Raw genomic sequence first — 21,216 nt, forward strand, 5'->3', positions numbered from 1 at the left:
TCAATTTCAAAGAAGTTGTAAACATCCATTCTATATCTCATAAAAATAAATATTTCTATTTTCCTCTTGCACGAAGTCTCTCGAAATAACATTCAGCTCTCAACACAAAGATCCTTGAATCCTCAAAAGCAAAAGCTCCAAAATACACGGAACTTTCCATAGAAACTTTACCTGCTCTATCGAAATATTATGAAAATAAATGAAAAGAAATAAATAAAATTACCAGTAAGGTGGCATCCCGTGGTCGCAGTCTCATATCCTATAACCAAAAGACAACGATGCACTGATGGGTCACTATTACTCAATCACTGCGTACACTGCACAAATACGGCGCATCACCGAGAAGAAACATCGGAGCACGATCGCGTATACTCGAAGAAGGTCGATCGGAGGAGAGAAGCCCGAGGAGAAGACTCGCGACGTTCTCGAGGTCTAGGCAACGACTGGCTGCTACCAAGATGGCTTGGTGGCCAGCCTGGTCCCCGCGTTCGCCACAATAGAAACTGGTGGGAGATCAAAACGCTGACTGGTCGCTAATGCACGCGTATATACACGCGTTGGTGCGTTCTCTCCTGGTGCACGCGTGCACTCACTTCGACGAGGTGCACGGTGCACGATGCACGTGTGGGTTGCTCGCGGGAAATCCACCTGGAGGGTTTAGTCGGTGAACGGTCGTCGGCTTGCCAAAAGTGTAAGTGGAGACGGAATTGCGCAACAGGCTAACGGTTCGGTATGCTGAATGAATAAGCCGAAGCGTGGCGCGTTAATGAATCGATTCGCGGAATGCCGCGAGAAGGCGTTGGGCACAGGCTTCTTGTCCTTCCCTTGCACTGATTGTTGCATACATATTTTTAACTGAAACATCTATGCCATGTAGGGGCACGTGGAAATGTTCAATTTGTAAAAATTAGTGAAAAACATGGATGATATATCAGAGCAATTATAATACATTGCTATTTTTAATAAATTAATTGCATAAGAATTTTTCTTAAATATTTTCGAATATTATCTATTTCAGTAAATCAAATATGTATACATTTGAGGACTTTAATAAATTTCTCTCTCAAAAGCTAATTTAACTTCAATTTATGGAAATTAGTGAAAAAGATCGAGGATATATCAGACCAATTGTAATACATTGTTTTTATGAGTTAATTGCAAAAGAACTTTTCTCAGATATTTTCCAATATTATCTATTCCAGAAAATCAAATATATATTCATTTGAGAATTTTAATAAATTTCTCTCTCAAAAGCTAATTCAAAGAGAATACATAAAGAGCACACCGTCTAAAACAGGAAAATAAATACAGTTTTGTAGCTACTCAAGCTGAATGGTAAATTACAATTCGAAATATCAACTCTCTCCTATCCTCTGATCAATGTCGAAGGTTCTGATTCTGTGCAAGCCCATGCTCGAATTTACCTGGCTCTGTATCATGCGTAGCAGAGAATAAGGGGACACAATATCCGTGTGGCAGCGTTTAATTTACTTAACACGGATATGCAACGTAGTCTGGGTATCGTCCACGCTCCAGTAATTACGCATGCAATTTCACTGCAAGGCCCTTAGGGTACGTCGAGGTCGAGCAATCTCACGGCGCCAACTCCCTGACAATTTAGCTTTTCGAATCGAGATCACGGCACCGATCGACCATGAAACACGGTTCATCTTAGATCGCAGTTAGATCGAGCAAAAAATTGCAACATTAAATATCGCGTCAGATATTGGTACCAATATTGGTTGCAGAATAACGGAATAAGAAATACAAAGAAATTGATGCATTTTGACGTTTATAGTAAGATATCAAAAGATGAAGGTAAAAATTTCAATTTTTATATTAAATAGCAACAGGTTCCCCCGGATTATGGTAATTGTATGTCTAATTAGAATAATGTGCCTGAATGTTTCAACGGTGAAGCTGAGGTAAAGAAGAGTTTTCACGAGAAATAAATGCACCTTTGGAGTTACTCTGACTCGAGCGATTACAAATGTGCAACAGGGGGTCAGTGCTATTTATGTTCGTCAAAAATTCATTCGATCGGCGACCCAGTTTCGAGAGCATTGATCAGAAAAGAACCGGAAGAATATCTTCGAGGCCCTCCGTGTGCACCGTTATCGTACCACTTGAACGAATGTACGATTCAATGCTGATCCACCAATGAAACTTAATTAGTACTTCTTGAAAGAGAAATATTTTTCTGCAACGAGATCTACTTTCTATACCTTCCTGTCTAATGTATATTGCCTTTCGCCTTGAATCATTGTTACCCTTCTTCGAGTTTTATTTAAGAAAGTTATAAAAAAGTTTCATTTCCATGAATATTCTTTTAACTCGACGGGTTTTATGCTTCTGGTAAGTATCGAATTCCAGAAATCAATATTTTCTTCTTTAGGAAAACCGTGCGCTAGGTAAATTCAACTTTAACACGAGAAATCGTGTTTTTCAGGAAGATATGTAACAGGACGTTTCCTGGAATCGCAGTAGATTGAGAAAAAAATGATCGCTTCGCAGGAAAGTGGAATGTTTATTCGTCCTTATTTATTCGGCTTTTTATATTTTTACGATCTGAAACACTCAATTCTGTTATCTTGTAATCTGTTTATGCTAATGTGAACGGTATAAAAAATCTATAATGGTAATGCAGATCAATAAAACTGCATCTTTTTTAAACATATAAGAAATTATGATGTCATGTCCAATAACTATCGAACAGCATCATTATAAAATTTGCAATTAGTTAAATTTTGTTGCAAATGATACTAAGAAACGCGACAGTAGCTACTTTAATAAATTTTCAACCCATTTCTCGTTTTATCATTGGAACATTTCGATCAGCATGAAATTGAGACCAAGTCCAGTTCATACAACTCTCCCTTCATCTTATTTTCTGACTAGCATCCGCAGGAAATTCCTCCTCCAAAGGAGAAGGACAAATGTAGAGGCTCATTTAACGCAGACTGTTGTACGTTCGCGGATAAAGCAACTCGTTAATCTTAGGTTGTTAGCCAAGATAGAGCGATACGTATCTCGAGGTTTCTGTTGTAGACGGATGATTCGTCGTGGATACCGCTATCACGGCAACCGACTCGGTTGTTCATCGTGAGAGCCGGATATAGAGCGACAATTTCGGAAAAATTAAGATAGAAGAACAGTCAATCATCAAAAATTTATTTTCCTGATTGCAAAATTTCATTCTGAAAATTTCAAGTTTTAACCCTTTGCATAATCACCCTTTACATAATCTTATTTAATTTCTTACGAAAATTGATGATCTATCATGCTTCACAAAATTATTGATAAAATGACTGATTAACATAGCTAAATAATTTGTGCAATTTTCGAATTGATTATTTAAAATATTTAATTAATTTTTTTAACGAGTCAAAATTTTATCACGTGCTTTTTCTACGTGTAATTCTTTTAAACCACCCTTTTTTCTCGCCCTTTCCAGGAAGCTTCTCGTTTTTTGATCTTATTTTGGACGCAGTCCAAGTGTCGGCTACACCCTTTTTCCTTCATTGTTTTTGATAATTTACCGCTTGAACGTCGACGGCCTAGCGTTCTTTTGTTCACAAAAGACGATTACACTTTGCAGCTCGTGTCAAACTTCTTTTACCCTCTTTGGAAAAGCGTTTCCACAGTGTTGGTACGATATAAAGTACCCGGTAACACGTGGTTCGCGAACTATGAACTTCCTTCTAAATAACTTGCTACAATAACCCACCTCGAGGACAATGAAATTTTCATGAAACTTTCAAAAATATGAAGATATAGAGTGTGCCATAATATGTGAGTATAACTTCAATAATTAAATCAACATGTGTACAAATAATGAAATCTCCTTTTCAAGGTGAATTTTCAAAAATACTCAAACTGAAGGTCCACCAAGGTTCCAATGCTATTTGTTGCAGTGAGAAAGATTAATATTAATTAATTAATTAATTATATTTTCGCGCCACTTTTCAAATGCACAAAAACACGACAAACTATTCGAATTTAAAATAGTAATTAAGAAGGTATAATGCTACAGCCAAATGAAATTGAGAATCGCTGTAACTGCGACAGAATTCGTCTTATCGTCTCATTTGCATCCGACCGACGCTATTTTCTTACAACACGAAACTTTGACCCACATTTCCCCGGTAGCACCTGCCTTCAACTCTTGGCTGCTACTCGACGAAACGGATTAACATTAAAGTTACCCGCCACTGTAATTGTTTTCTGTTGCTTCTCATCCTTCCTCCCCGAGGGGGAGGTGGTTAAACGTTTCAGTTGTTTTTAACGAGCCTGCTTCGTGAGAGACGCGACTCTTCAGCAAGCTGGCGAGCAGAGAAACCTCGATTTAAATAAATAGCGAGAGCCACTTCGCGCGATTCCAGGGTATCAAGCATCACCCAGACGAAAACAACAGAGTTTCTCGGAATCCCTGGCGAAAACAACGTCGACTTTCAATTGCGTTCGTTACTTGATAAACAATAAACATATGGTTTATAATCAAAATTTTATAAACTGTCAATCGAAAAATGCTTGCAATCGAAAAAATTGCTTGTAAATGAAAACAGTCTCTTGAGAATAATTAATTAGAAATATTGCAAATGATCAAGAGGAAGTGTTTGCAACAGCTTCTGCTTAAACAGAGCATCGAAAGATTGGCCGTCAATTATTCACAGTCGTTCGCGTGTTTACCATTTCAACCTCGCCATTTACAATATGCTGAGCCATGTTTTTCGGCGGGACGTCGAACCGAGAGAAGCGTCGAACCGGAAATTAATCGACGCCGTTACGCACTAGCGGTAACTAATACACCGACAATTAATCACTTGACAGCTGTAATCCCAGGCATTGATGTATCTCTATCCTAGTCCCTTCCATAAATTACTCGCCTCGTATCGTTCGTCTTTCCTCTCGATTTGGACGTAATAAAACTTTGATCGAGATCTTCAGCCTCTTTGTTACCATTCCTCTTTACCGCCGATGGACGGAAAACGATCGTTAATCGCGTACACCGTACAGGATATAATAAAAATTTCAACAAAGCTCTTTCAATCGGATTTATGAATTGTTGAATGAAAAAATATACGAAAAACTAGCCAATTTTATTTTATGGCGAGTTTGAACGATCATGACATTGAAAAAATGGAAAATATAGATTTTAGGGAGAAAATAAAAATTCTTTTAAAAAATACTTTATCTTATAAAGTAAATTCCTTTAAATTTCCCCTAAAAATGTGCTCAATGCAATTATTTAAGGTAATTAAAAAAGAGTCATAAATTAAAATAAGAAAGAGATTGGAATTTCTTAATCACTTCGAAATTTCAGTATTATAACGACGTCTCATGGAGTAGAAGAATGAAAAACAAACAATGTAATTAAGAATTCTGTTCTCAAGCTGATTTTACACGACCTTTCCCAGAATTCTGATGATAATTGTACAGTTACCGTTTTCAGGAACGGTGTAATACTTTTCCATTGCGTTACGTCTGGGTCAAGGATGTTACAAAGGTGGTTCTTCGCCCACGATATATCAATGGGTCGTTTGGGGCTCGATTCTAGGCGACTTATCACTGCGTCTCCATCTCGCGTATTGTGTTATAGCAAACCACCATCAATCTTCGCGAACTACTTACGCTAAATACATTGCTATTCTAACGAAGAATGGTTGATTTTTCCAAAACTATAAATACCACTTTCAATAAAAATTCCTATTCCACGGTTCGATCTACTTCGAATAAATATTTTAAACCTTCAATTATTTATTTGCTCTCGCAATGATGCAAGTTGAAGGGGTGGTAAAAATAAAAATGTTTGAAATATTTTCGAAAATTTCAAATAACATTGCCAGGGATAGATGGAAATTTTTTTCTCTCTTCTATCGAATAATTATGGTTGAGCCACAATGATCTCGTATCAAGGCCACTTCCCGCACGTGATTTCACGCACTTCAGAGATACGTACGTCCAAAGCTATTCTTAGTCAACGTCTCTCGTTCGTCTTTCCTTCCGGTTTGAGGCAGAAGCGCATTCACTGGCTGAACACGTGGAAGGTGTCAAAAGAAGACGCGGATAGTCCGGCTAGCGGAACACGTGTTCCGGATGCAGCGCCATTAACGCGTCCATTACGACGCCAGCCATTGTCCTTAAGATCCGCTCGATACGATTTACCTCCGCTAGTTTTCACCCAGCTACCCATTCACCCGAAATTTCTTTGCCTTCGAATGACAGTCGACGTTTGAATCGTTCGAGCGATTAAAAGAGAGAACTGTCGCGACTGGGGTCGAAAAAGAAACGCGAAGAAGAGCAACTTGTTGAGCCGAGAGGAAGAGGAGGAGACGTTGACGGGCGCCGAGTGTCGAATTTAAGCATTGTCCATCGAGGACGGTAAATTGATTTTTTTTTCACGCTTATTGTGACGAGGGAAATGCAATTTTCTAGAGATAAATGTAAAGAAATTTCATTTAATTTCTTCCCTTCTCGATTCTCGTTTTGAAGAAATTAAAAGCATCTTGCGCGCCTTGAAAAGGCATCCGACACCTCTTTTAGAAGTGAGATTCTTGCGACGTTTTCGCTTCGAATTCAGGAATTAAGTTTGCAAACCACCCCTTAATTGGCGCCACGTTTTTCCGACGCTCAAACACCGAAATCGTTTTAACACCAGCCAACACAACTTAACCGGTGCATTTGCATTACGAGTGGACGTTTAACGTTCTTTCCTTTCACCCACGGCGAATCGTTCGTTCACTCGGGACGGAATATCGGTAATTTTTCTGATAATCATCCCCTGCGGTAGGTTAATTAAATAGTTCAGCTCTTAATTACGTTTAATTGCATTTAATCCCCGTGGATTCCATGCATACCTTTCATCCATTGTTTTAATATCAGCGTGGAATTCTTTGTTCTCTTGATGGATTCTAGATGGAGAGTAACAAGCACGCGGGGTCAAGAATTTATGGTTCGTTTAGGTGAAAAATTGTATAGGAATTAGAAACAAGTAAACTCGAGAATGATTATTTGATCAGATAAAATGTGTTTAAATTTTAAATAGTCTTCAAAGACATTTACAGCTCAATTTAATTTATTGTAATCCTGAAATTTATAAAATTTCCTCAGAGTGTTTCTCGTATTTATGTACTCGAAATGCATGATAATGTTCTGTTTAACGAAGCCAATTTGTAGAAGTATAAAACGCGGTGAAATTACAGAATTAAACAGGAACTACGTAGAGAAACAAGTAATTAGAAGAAGCATACTAATATGTATTGTGGCGATGGTAATATTCCTGTATATCGAATTAAAATCTCCACTCTAACGATTGTATCATTCCTAGAAATTGAAATTTTATTCACAGGTATTTTAAACATTTCCTACAACATTTACATAAAAGATTTACTGCTGTGGAAGAGAATCTGTTAAACTTGCGTTGCATTCTTTCATTAATTTTGACTAAAAAGATACATTTTTGAACTCTCACGGTTTATTTTATGATAAAACTTTGTGTAAAATAAAATTTTGTAATGTTGAAAATTTGCAGTCTTGTATTTTCTATAATTTTTATAATTTTTCATTCATAATGAATTGTGCAATTAATTTTGTTTACGGAGAATATTTAAAATACAATACAGTAAAGGGTTAAGGGTGAGGATTCTTTCACTTTCTTGAAAATTAAGGCACAATAAAAGTGCAGTATTAGAGAGAAAAAATGACTAACAATAAGTATTTGTTAGTTAAGCAATGTTAGTTAGCCTCGCGTCAGTTGCCAAAATATTTATAATTCTTCTGTTTCCTAAGTAGACTTTAGTCGCGTGGGCGTGTTATTTGTATTTTATTCGCCTCTCAACTGCGAAAACCAAGCGAGCTGGAGCGACGTGTAAACACATCGCTTCCTAACGCGTTCAATTTCACAAAAACTTTGCAAATTATTCCGAATTCACCAGCCGCTCGCGTTTAAAAAAAAGTTCATCAAACTCTCGAACCAGAAGTTACAAATTCCAGACGCATCCACGATTTCCGATCGTTTCCCGTGGAAAATAAAACCATGAGAAAATACAGACTCTGTTTCGTTCAATTTTCATAAAAACAAGGGAAACCTAACAGGAAGCAATGCTTTATTTTCAAATAATTTAAGACGATCGCAGATAATTCAAAATGGCAAAATTTCGAGAAAACGTCTCTTTTAATTTATAAATATAATATATTTTGAAGTGGTAATATACCGAGGTGTTAGAATAATCGCCTTTGATGATTCAAAGCTCGCGCGTTCTGAAATTAAGTTATTAGTGTCCCAATTAGCAGGTTTATATTTCATCCTATGTACATACAGAAAACTTTGCCATCAATCTATGCTCCAAGTAATTTCACTTTAAGTGGCACGTGGCATGCAATTCCTTCAGAATTATGTGCAATAAAGGCTGCATAAAGAGTGGGCATAGTTATCAAAGATCTCTGTCGATTAAGGAAGAATGAAGGCGTTCGTTGACTTATCCTCAAAATAGAAATTACCATGCTTCGTGCCACTGACAAATTTTTGTAATTCTTTTAAAATTCTTTCATTTTAACATTCTAAGGCTTTGGTTAATAATACGCTTTATTTGTAAATTTAATACTAATCCCTAATATTAATATTTCACGTGAATTATTTTATTATTTATGTATTTGCTGTCTTGAATAATACTCTTTGAATATTTGCCAATATTTCTCATCCTTTCATCTGTCTATGTCTAGACGAAATTTCAATGCCATTTAAATATCGAAAAGGAAATGTTCCCCAGAGATGTTGGTTCGCAAAGTACACAAGGTTTTACTGTCACGAGAGCCAGTTTAACGTCGTGGAAGTACGTCGCGAATGAAAAGCATCAGAACACTGTGATGCATTGCTCTCAGGAAATATATTTTCGCGTTTCGTCAACGTCGACGCCGACATCGACATCACGAGACTGGCAGGGTTTTCAACGACATCTCCCTGCCACGTATGAATATTTTTCCCGAGGAATAGTTGCCCTTGAGTGGAGCACCTCGAGAATGAATTTCAGATATTTCCGGTCGTGGCGAGTCAATCTTTCTGCCTTTCTCTAGCTTATTTCAAAGTGTCCTCTCCGTTTTCTAACACGCTTTCAACGGAATGCAAATGAACGAGTTGCCTCTTCAGGAAGTTCATAAATATGTTTATGAATTCTTGATACATGTTGGTGTAAATTGAGGTTCGAGGGTGGGTTTGGATCTTCAACCCTTTGATCGCGAAAAGGTAAAGTACTCTCTTGAAAATAATATACATATTTTTAACCTCTGGAAATTAACTCGTTTGCATCATTAGCGTATACATGTATGTAATTTTTCTGACCATTATCCAGAGTTCAGGGGTTCCTAGCCCTTGCCGTAGGCATCTCCTTTCCCGGACTCCCACCTCATCCCTTAAACGTTCACGAGAAAAATAATGATGTAGAAGAAGAGACAAATTTTAATTAATATTCACCTTGTTATTTGTACTTTTCAGTTATATACTAAATTTTATAAAGTATAATAATTAAAAATTATATTGTTTTTTTCTATTTCAAAATCCATCTTTTTTTAAAGTTCCATTTTTAATTAGTTTGACCCAAATTTTCTTATTCGTGCAACTTCAAAACTATCGTGGAAGGGTTAATGAATTAACCCAAAGACTACGAAACAAGGAAGATAAGACTAAATCATAAGATTCTCTCAATTTAGCTTTTCTTTTTATAGAAGAACATCTAGCCACGGTGACACAGCGGCGATAGGACAGGAATGGATCCTGCGCTTTATTCAAATTGATTATCGATCGTCCCTTGCAACGAGGCTCCTTTTACGCTGAAACGGGGAAGGAGAAATCTCGGGTTCCCTTTTAATCTGCCGCCGTCCCCTCGTTTACGAGACGTTCTCGCGAAAATAGAGATGTACACTTTTCCCGGAGGCGGAAAGTCGCAAGACATCGAGGACGGCCGCGCGTAAAATCGAGTTCCGTCGACGACGGAGAAGCGCCAGCCGGACAGGAAGTCGTAAAAGATGGCGTCGTTAAGACGCTTCCGTCGATCCAGCCACGAAAACTGTGCCCTGATACACGTAAAAACTGATCGTTATCAGGAAGATTACCAGACCTATCTGCCCGATATTCTTTCGCTTCTCTCGATTTGGTTGTTCCTAGAGATCCGAGCTCTTTCTTACGTATACTGGAAAATTTAACAAGTAAAAATTGTCACATTTATACAGTGAATTTTTATATTTAATATAAGATACCTTTTAAGTCTTTGAACTGATTTTAGTCACGTAAAATTACAGACATGTATTATTAATTATGATTGGAATAAAGTTTATGAATTGAAATCCAATTAATTCATTTTTCCAAAATTTAATATTCGAAGAATTTTTAAGGAAATTTTATAGCTTTCTAAGAAGTAAAATTTCTTCTTTTCTTTTCCTTAAATGACATTTTTATTATCATTTATTGAACAACACAAGTTCTTTTTGAAAATTGCTTTTCCTTATGAATTACTCTTTCGCAATAAATTAATGTCCAGTAGAATAAAAACTAATGAAGTTAACTTGAGACATTAACATAGTTGGACTCGAGAAGAAAGAATGGGTGATAAGAGGAGCTCGAAATTTTCCTGATACGAGCAACGAAATGTATGCTTTCCTGCTGCGTGCAGCCCCGAGTCACGCCTCACCTTGCAACCTGTTCTTTTTTCGATAAGTCGAAAAACCAGAAGCGTGGATGATTTATAATCCAGCGAGTTTCAATTGTTAGAACGATACGTACCACGGTTCCCTCTTATCTTCCCTGACCGATAAAAATCAACATGATTTATGGCCAACGATGCATTCTAATACTTGCAACCGTCGCGATTGTTCGTTTAATTTCATCGCGATGAAAGGAATGTTTGAAATACAGGATATACAAACGAAAATTCCACGCAAGATTCCACTTACTCTTTTCGTTTCTTTTCATTTATTCGAACGATGAATTTATATTTAAATCAATTAGTTGATTGATGTAATTAAGAATACAAAATGATTAATTACTGCGTTGCAAACTTTTATATATTTTATATACAGTAATATATTTTGCAATCATTATCTTTCATTATATCAAAGCAAATATAATAAGCACTCGAGATGTTCCTAACGGGGAATTAACAAGCGCCTACTCGACACGTATGTAACTTCGGCGTATTCTGTCATTCAGTACTGCTAATGATACTCCAATTTAAAGTAAGTTTCTACGAATTAGAACGAATGATTGGTAATTATAAAAGTACCATATATTGTTCATATCTGCTTCAAATTTTCGAAGGATTTCGATCATGTTAGCTTTTACATCTTCGCAAAAAACAATTCATGACGAAAGTCGATTAGCAACAACAGACATATCGATTGTCGATGAAAAATAATTATCGAACTCTCGTTTTGTGTATGATTGCACACAGAAACGTATCAACGGTCAACTTTATCGTCGTCAAAGCGGACGAAGAGAAAGCAGTGATCTTTCCCTACAGAAACTGACGATATCATTTCGAGATAATAGAATTTAAATTGAATACATAGTCTAACCGGGAAAATTGGGAAATATTCGACCGATGAAACGGGGGAAAGTTACAGACTGATGAACACGAACGCAATCCTGTAGATTAGCTTTGTATATGCATATTGTCAACGAGTTTCGGTCTGTCTCGTGGAGACTCGTTTAATTTTGAAGTTTGATTGAAAATGGTATCGCTCAATGAAATACACAACTTGTACCAGTGAATTGGTCCAGGAAATTGGACTTTGGAAAAAAAAGATTGTGGAGACTGGGAAATGAAAGATCTAAATTGAACGGTGATACTCAATCAAAGAACCTTGGAATACTGTTTCTGATTTTTTCGAATATTGAAAATTAACTTTTAATTTATACATATATCGCAATTTTTCATATAAGTGAACGAAATCATAACATCTAATATAAAGTAATTTAACAAGATTTCAAATACATCTTCGTTTCTCAGTCCAATTGATCGACATTCACCCAACCAAGGAATAATTTATCAAACTCGCAAGGCAGCTTCATTTTTTTTTCTTTTTTTTTTTACAAATAACTCGATGGAACTGCAGCCCTTCCGGATTTCCAGCAGGGCTGCTCCATCAGGAGCAAGGAAGACACAGTCCGAGTAGGAAGCAGAACTACCTTTGCTTCTATAAATCTTGCTCTAATGACGAGCGAACTAATTATTTCTAGTCTTGATCTCGACGCGATTACGTGCAATGCTTGTCTCTCTTTCTCTCTTTACCATTTCCCTTCCCCTTGAAAACCTTCTTTTTCGATTCTTCAATCCCATCCCCTTCACTAATGGACAGCACGCCATTTCACGATCGATCATTCGCCTCTTACGTCTTCTTACAAGTTAAGACGCGCATTAAAGCGCAACCTTTAATAGCTGGCTCCGTCAACCAGGGTTAGGGTTCTGGTTCATCCATCGAACTTGAAACCTCTATGTAACAGTTATATGTAAAAGATAATTGATCGAGTAGTCTCGTTTAAAAATGAATGCCTTACAACGTGAAAAATTATTGTAATAATACTGTTATTAGGCTGATCGTTAGAAAAGAAGAAAATTTTTGCCAATATTGATAGTGTACTCATTATATTAAATTGCAAGCATGCATTAGAAATTGGTGGTAGTTGCATTTCTATCAAATAAGTTAATTATGGCGGTTGATTATTTTTATAACGCTAGGAAAACCTCTATATTAAAATCGGTACCTGCAAACACGACAGAAGCCACTTCCGCAGTGGAAAATTCGTAGAGGTCCGGTTCGAAAGCCGATCATATCCAGGGTACGATGGATCTACGATCTATTGAATCGTGTCGCGACCGGCGAAAATCGCGGGAAATCAGTTTCCGGTGGCCAACACACCGTGCGAACCACGAACGACGACTGAACGTTGACGGACAGGAGCACCACGAACGTCTCTCCTCCCTTTCGTTCTCTTTCTCTCTTGTTACTTCTCCGCTTCTCCTCGTCTCTTTCTACTGTACGGGTTATGGTGTCCCGTGGCCGAAGAGCGAGTCTTGATTGCCGCAAAGTATTCAGGTGACTGTCCCACTTACGGGACAGCTTCTCTCGGCGACCGAGACAGAACTGGACGCGAAACGACCACGAGGGCACCGCCGACAGACACCAGGAAGAAGAAGAAGAGAAGCGGAACGATGTCGCGGTTTTATGAAGTTTAACACGCTTCGAACCGTACGTGTATTGCGCTATCTATTCGACGCAAGTGATAAAGTAGTACGGTACCGAGTATGGTAGACTTCCCTAAGGAAAATGGTAATATAGGGAAAGGAAGATCCATAACTTACTACATTATTCGAAGAGTTCCCCTGTATATGCCTAGTTTGCGTTAGACATTTTAATATTAAACAAACAAAAAAATTTTCTGTAAAAAAATCGACAGGTGACTGGTGGCGCCCCCTACATTTCCATTTTCCCTTGCTCGGCGTTGTACAGGATGCGTCCCTATACATGTGTCGAGTATAAATGATGACACACCGTCTGCGTCCTCCCATTTATACACTTGTAAACGAAGACATGTCATGTATGTCGTACACTGATCTACTGAACGTAACTGATAATATATACAAATGCAACCAAGGATTCAATATGTACGTTCTATATCATTTATACAGTGCAACCGAGATTGCACTATCCGTTCAATGTAGACGATGACAGGATATATTCTACACTAACTACATATGTAACGCAGTCAACGATGGTCGCGTGCATTCTACATTATCAGTCCACTATAACCGAGAATGCACCGTATGCATCTTACACCTATCTACTTAATGCAACCAATGCGATGCACGATACCAGTCTTATAACATGATTGACGTTATCGGTCAGTGTTCAGAAAGTTGCACAGAGCTTGTAGCAGGTAAACGGATGAAAAATTATGTACGAAAAATAAAATTAATGTTGGATCGAAGTCGAAGTAGAAAATGTAGTACGCGTTGCATTAAGTAGATAAAGATTCCGGTTCTCGAGGCTCCTCTTTCGAGTTGTAACTAGGTTTACGTAGCATCTTAACGAATGTTGAAAGGTCGCCGTGAAAACGTGGAGTACGAGAAATAGGTCGAACACGAGGCGAACCGTGTTTATTTATGCATCTTTCATTAACCCAGTATTAAGTGAGTACAGAAAGTGTGAATATAATTTTTAATTACAATAGAGACGCCAACGAAGAAGTTGAAAATAGGTGAAAAGAGGAGAATCGTGTTAATTTAACACGAGATTGTTCGACACAGAAATGTGGGAATATATAGAAGCATCATTATTAATTACAGCAGAAAAATATGGAGATAATAGTGATTGTGGTGCAAATGCAGGAATACAATGTTTGCTTCTACCGGATTAGTTTCGAACAAAATTGGGTCACTAATTCTGTTGATTTTTCTATTTTCCCTCTTCTACTGTGAGAAAATTATTATTTCCTTTCCTACGAGTATTTTCTACTTTCTCAAAAGATATTTTCATTACATTATCGACGTCTAAGAGAGTAAAAACCGATGACTTGCTCTTTATGCAAGATTATCAATCTTCTATCATAAAATATTGAATTTTCAGTGTGAAAGGGTATTTCAAATAAGGAAATAGAATTCCTTACAGATTTTCTCAGGAGGACTAGCTCGTATTTGGAAGATAACAGGACATCGTAACGTTCGGTGACAATTGTAGGTGGTTGAATTGGTTAAGCCCACGTGAGCATGTGCATACGTATGCGTGCACGTGCGACTAACATGCAGATTCGCGGCAACTTAGAACACTGATAAACTGTGCGTGTACCAGATAAGAGTAAATCTAACGAGGCTCGTGGTTTTACCGACGATTTCAAATCGCCAAACAGGCAACAAGTTTTTAAGCCATTTGTTTTTCAAGTTACAGCGAGGTGAATATCGGGAGACTAGGATAATCTTTGTGAATGAAGATGCATTGAAAATCGGAATCTTCTCTAGAGAAATTTACATAAACATTCTCTTCGATGGAAATGCATTTTCTTGAAAAATTCGTTGTAAGATAATTTCAGCGACTACATCCTACATCTTTTTTTAATTTTAAACACTTATAGGCTTGCACTGATACTGAATGATAGTTCTACCAACGGACTTAAACTTGTCAGAAGCATAAGTTTCCAGATCTTACAAATACGGTAAAAGATCCTTATTAATATTTACTCGATGCGATGAACATTTTTCACCGAGCTATTACACACACGTGCAATTCACCAGCATGCTCGAGCCTGGAAACTTTACGTCCGCGATCCTAATCTAGCTTAGGAAGCATTGCAGCTCTCGACTCTCGCCTAAACCAAATTTTACCGAAGTAATAAATTGTACATTGTAGCTATGTAAAAAAATGGCCGGATTACAAACCTGCTTAACGACGTTTTTGTTAACCGGATTTCGAGTTTCGATCATCACCGTTGTATTGTTTCTCCACACAACGTTACGTTTACCTTAAACCGGGGATACTTTACGGCCGCGGAACACTAAACCAGAACTTGATGAACACGACAGTTTGTTCTTGAAATATCTTTAACGACAATCGTTAACCTGTGATTCAATGCCGGCGCTACGTGGAAGCTGAACTTTGTTAGAAATTCCTCTACACTTTTACAACTAAAAATTGACGAAGTGGGTGCTAAATTATATAGCAACCCCCTCACGTTTGCTGTTTATGAACTGAGTTAATTTATTACAGTCGAAACATCGGTTTCTTGCAGAAACTATGTTTTATATGGTCGGTTTATCAGCAAAATTACTGGAGAAAAATAATGATAACTTGAAGATAAATTTAAATAAGATAAATATTTCTTTGAACATTTCCGACTTTGATAGAATGTTTTTCATCCTTTATGAGACAATTTCTTAAATTTAATATTTTAAACGACAATAAACAACATAACACTCTTCATTTCAAAAATGAAATAAAACCAACACAGAAAAAAAGGGTCGAATCAAAAGGGATAAATCCATGACTTAAATTATCTTCACATAGCGAAGGGTTAAAATTCGCCCGACTCGTCTGAGAGGAAGATGCACACACGAGGTTACAACATCGTGCACCGTTCGATCAAGCAAGTTCCCCTTCAAACTCCCATTCTCTGAACCGATAAGTATTCTGACCGAGTGGTGTCATAGGTCAGTGGCTCTGTTCTCATTCTCTCTCTCTCTCTCTCTCATCGCCGTTGCATCGGGCTCAAAGTCACCAGTGCGATGGTCGGAACACGTGGCTGACGCGAGTGCGTGTCAGCGTGTAAGTAAGCCGTTTACGGTACTGACCTAGCCTAGAGGCGGTTGAGCGTGCGCTCTGCGAGCGAAGGCGTAGGTATCGCAATCAGCGACGACGTGCAGACCCAGAAGACGCGGTTCACCGTGGGAACACACCGCGGGAGGTCATGATCGTCGGCCAGAGAGGAAAAGGGAAAAGATCGAGCGGAGGAGGTGGATCAGTCGCTTCGAATCCCGCGTACCGAGATCCACCGTTAAACTTGCTCCGGAGCGGTCGCTGCTAACCGGAAGCGAACTGCTGCTCCATTTCGTCCTCTTGCTCGATCCTTTGTTTCAGTATAATCGCGTAATAATAAAAAGACCCTTGGTAACCACCTTGCTCCGTCAAATGCTCGTTAAATTATGGTAATTTGAAAGATGGCTCTGAATATTAACCACCCATCGAAGTAGCTGAGAATCGCTGAGCGTTCGCTGAGAAATTAAAATCAGGGGGAAACTAGGGAAAACGAGATGATCAGAGAAAGTTGAGAGCAGACATGATTTCATTCGACGTCAAGCATAGTTAACCCGGATAGCAAAATGATCTGGAGATATTTTCCAAAAAATATATGACGCGCCGTCTAACTGTTCTTTGACATAATAAAGCCGAAGAACTTGAAGTGTGTATCAGAATCTATCCGAGAAATAGTAACCGAAACAGAACTAAAGGATAATGAAATGATTGAATGAATAAGAGCGAGCAATGCAAATCGGATTTCACTCGGTTACGTGTTTGACAGATATAATGCTGATGTACGTGCACGTCGAAGAATTCAAGTATTAAGATGTAATAGAATATTATAGTAAACGTTGTGTTTGCGTGTACACGCAAATGCAAGCTGCCAATGTTAGCTGTCAACCGTCAGACGTCTATCCGACAGCAGTCAAGTGAAATTGCACAGACGCTTCCGGGATCATGTTCACTCTATTTATTATACTACGTGATAGAGGGCCTCGAATCGCTTACAATGCTACGATAATATTAATACCCTGCACCCACGATATTCTATGGGATTTTGTTTTTTAAGTCACCCTACTTTTCCTTCTATTGATTATGACAAATGCGTAGACTTGTTCGTGGGAAAGGTGAAGCAGAATGTAGTACACAGTCAATCAATTGTTTAAAAGAATTTCAAAAATCATTTCTACTATATCAACTACGAATTTCCAGGGACTTGAAATATTTCAAAATGTATTTTGGAAAAGAAAAAATGACACACAGGGTATATACGTCACTTTTGTAGGATGGTGAACACATTCAATTGTAAGTTTAGATATAATAATTTACGATAGGGTCCTTAGATCCTTAGGTTGGGAAAAACCCTCTCGGGGGTTAAAGAGGAGAGGAAGAACGGAAAGTCCAGAGAGTTGGCAGACAACCTCGGAAGGAGGACGATCATTTGTCGTACTGTGTCGACTCGTTACGTCGCATTTCATGTTTTATATTCTTATATCGCAAATACATTTACTTAATTTTAATTTTAACCGGACCGGCACTTATTTCCACCTCACCACCTAAAGCAGGGATGAGCAACCTTTTTTTACAACGGGCCAGCTACAAATTTAAAAATATCGTGCGGGCCGCGTATAAGAAACTTATGGTAATACAAACACTGAATGATGAACTCAAATTATCGCCTAGGGTACACTGAGGCTTACATTCTTAATATGTAAGAATTTTTAAAAGCCAAAATGTAAAATCTTTGAAGAGCCGCGGGTTGCTCATCCCTGACCTAAAGAATTCCACGCTTGAGAAAAATACTCAGTAGATAAGGTACGTATGTAGTCAGACGCAATTCTCTGGAACACGTTCCAGCATCCGCGGTTAATTGGCCGCGAACAAGGGAGGAAGTTAATAAAGTGATCTCGCCTGAAAGCAGCTAATCGAAGAACTCGTAAAAATTCCTCCTCGTCGGTCGAAGGTCGAACCGACATCTAGCCGGTTCACCAGACATCCAGAGTGGCTCGAAGCGTGTTCCACGGGTTACGGAAGAAAAAGGTGAGAGTAGAGGTAGAGGAGAGTACTCGTCTCGCGGCGTTGTCGTTACCGGTAATTCCTTTTACGATCGCAATTAACTCCAGTTACGCGGCGACAACGCTAAACAACGATCGCGTTATGAACCATTAGAGCGTGCGAGGGCTCTCACCTTTGTGTATTCACCGCCCGAGATTACGTACAGGTCTAAGTCGAGTTTATTAACGCGTGCACGCCCCATCGTGGCACGATATCGAACGATCTTCGATATCGATCTCCGGTACTACTAGGTTCGACGAAACCGAGAGAGCCCTTCTCGACTCGGCTTCTCTCGATCCTACTCTCGTTCGTGAGGACTTTTTCGAGCAGCAGGTACCGCTCGATCGTAGAGAACGGACCGTTATCCCGGAGCACTTTTCTCCGTATAAGTATACGCCATATAATATAGTTATCCAGATACCGACCACCGTTTCTCGATGCATACGGCCTCTCCGTCCCCTCGTAACGCCACCATTATGGGATATCGTCGGTGCAGAACACCGGAGTCGATGAGGATACCAGGAAACGCCACGATACACTCGACAATGGAGTTACTGGACCGAGACCCCATCGGAATATCCGCTGAGATTTCTGGAGATACCTGAGCATCTTTTTTACGAGATACGTTGTTTTGATAACGAACTCTGATTTTTCTCTTTACGAGATTGTATATTAATCTTGATATACTTAATATTTTGGAATATTTGTGAGAATATACGTAAGATAATTGAAATTTTCGAGAGGCGAAAAGATGGTAATGCGGTTCTTCAATTTCATATCCCTCCTTGAAATCTGAATAATAATTAAAACTGCTTCAAAGTTTGATTAAAATCTAAGTGAACTTGTGAAATTAACTGTGGATGAAAGGTGAATGGAAAAGAAAGACAACTTAATTAAAGACCATGAAAAGTACCTAGAGAAGCAAATTAAAATAATCATAGATTATAGAAATAAATGTATTTACTCGAAATAAATGCAGTTTTTCAAAATGACTACTCTTCGATTTCTACCTTTCTTAATATGACGAAATCAATTAGATTAGAAAGTAAAGAAACTGCAAAAATTCGATGCATTTCAATTTTTCTAAAATTTCTCTCATCGAAACGTGGGATGAAGTATACTCACGGGCGGACAGCCGTAAAATTGGATACGCATGTCGATGATCGTCAAAGCCGCTTCCTAACTCCGAGAGATCACGGCAACCGGGGTAAGCGTGACCGCTTATCTGGTAGGCGGCTTATCGGAACTAGTATAAATCCTGACACGTGGCTGTAACACCGAGTCTCGTCTGCTACAGGAATAATCTCGGTAGATCCGGCGCAGGTACAAACGATACAAACGGTGACACCCGGAGAACCGGCTGAGTTTCGTGAAACGTCACCTAGATTACGAAGCACCCCGTGGGTCTGAACGGCTCGCCGAGTTGTCCTTGTTTTGTTGCTCGATGATACGCGTGATACATACAGTTATACTCCATCCAACGAGAGGAGACAGTAAATGCATAGAAATTCACGTGCTCGAAGCAGGCACGGCTCACAGTACACAAACCTCGACCGAAACGTTTGAAGAACTGGAAACAACTGAGCTTCGATCCTACGTCGAGCGCGTGAATTTATAAACATATCCTGACTCGTATCGTTGGACGGATTATAGATTCGTCGACGTTTGTGTTTACGTTTACCGTGATTTCCATATGGAAGTTGCTTGCTTCGCGTGAAATTAGGACACGAACTAAGTGTAACAGTTTTCATTAGAAGTTTCGAACACTAGCATTTCTTCATCTTTCAAAAGTGTAACAGAATAAGTTTTTCTCCTTCTCTTTTTTAAAATTAAAAATTAAAGAATTTTACTGTAGATAAGTCTTTAAAACACGTTGAATGCCGTAGGGGTCTCGGGTGACCGGCACCTCAAATTGCACATGCCTGAATAATTAAAAGAAAACAATAGAAAAATATTATTTTTAATGATATTTCTATTGTACAAATAATGTTAAATAAGTAATAGAAAGCTTAGAAATTGAAATTTGAAAATTAACTATTCTTATTCTTAATAATTAGAGCTTTTTCACAGTGGCATTCAACGTGTTAAAATAGACAAAAATTTGGATATTGCTATTATCAAACTTTGTCCAGGATATCACACGATCGCCAATTTCTTTGACCTGCTGCGATCGAACTAATTCACTGGGAACTTTATACACTAAACAATTTCAAGTTTTTGTACAAAGTCAATCCTACACTCGATCCATTGGGGTATTGGAAGCATTTTTCAGGTGTCGCTCGTTAACCCAGATCGGTGATCGAAAAAACTTGGCCGCTTCGAATCACACGAATACCCTCCATTCATCCACGAAACCCTTTCACTGTAAAGCAGACGCAATCAACCCCTTCCCCTATTCAATTTCACCAGGGCAGCACACACAACATAGCCGCTATCTCAACAGGCTATAGGGGTTGGCTGTTCTTTTCCCCGGGGCTAACGAGCTACATCCATCAGAGGGTGCAAAACAGGCGGAGGATTCGCAAAACACGTACCCGGTCCGATCAATTTCCATTAGGCTCATTTATTTTTCGGCAACAAACCGGATACACGCGTATCTCGGTTGCTGGCGATACGCCACCAAAAGCTTCGAGATACGATTGCCGTTCGCAACCGAGGACGCGCTGGGACACGCGAGTACGGTTCGGTATACCGCAGCCGGCCGCGGCGAGGGTGAAACGGTGATAGAAGGGTACAAGGGGTGAGAGTGGCGTTCATGAAAGGCTAATGAAGACGTGTCGTTGGTCTGTGTTCCCAGAATCCCTTGGCTGCCACGCTTGGGTCAGCCTAACGACCCACCGCCACGGTGTACAGTCCTTTCGCAAGCTTAATTGCCGATTATCT

The 21,216-nt window shown here is 38.8% G+C and overlaps 1 protein-coding gene across 4 annotated transcripts in view; it reads right to left on the reverse strand.

The window, feature by feature from the left end:
• Fhos (Formin homology 2 domain containing) overlaps window positions 1-21,216 on the reverse strand; it is a 157,638-nt gene that overhangs the window by 63,374 nt on the left and 73,048 nt on the right. Inside the window, exon 1 of one of the 4 annotated variants that reach the window (XM_034340354.2) lies at window positions 224-465. The exons of 2 other annotated variants lie outside the window; for them this stretch is intronic. In XM_034340354.2, coding sequence (XP_034196245.1) covers window positions 224-237 — 14 coding nt within the window. In that variant the 5' untranslated portion in view covers window positions 238-465. Of the gene's footprint in view, window positions 1-223; window positions 466-21,216 lie in introns of those variants that run through there. One more of the 4 variants, XM_034340356.2, reaches the window with a different exon arrangement.

This window comes from Osmia lignaria, chromosome 10, assembly GCF_051020975.1.
Source record: "Osmia lignaria lignaria isolate PbOS001 chromosome 10, iyOsmLign1, whole genome shotgun sequence".
NCBI lineage: Eukaryota > Metazoa > Arthropoda > Insecta > Hymenoptera > Megachilidae > Osmia > Osmia lignaria.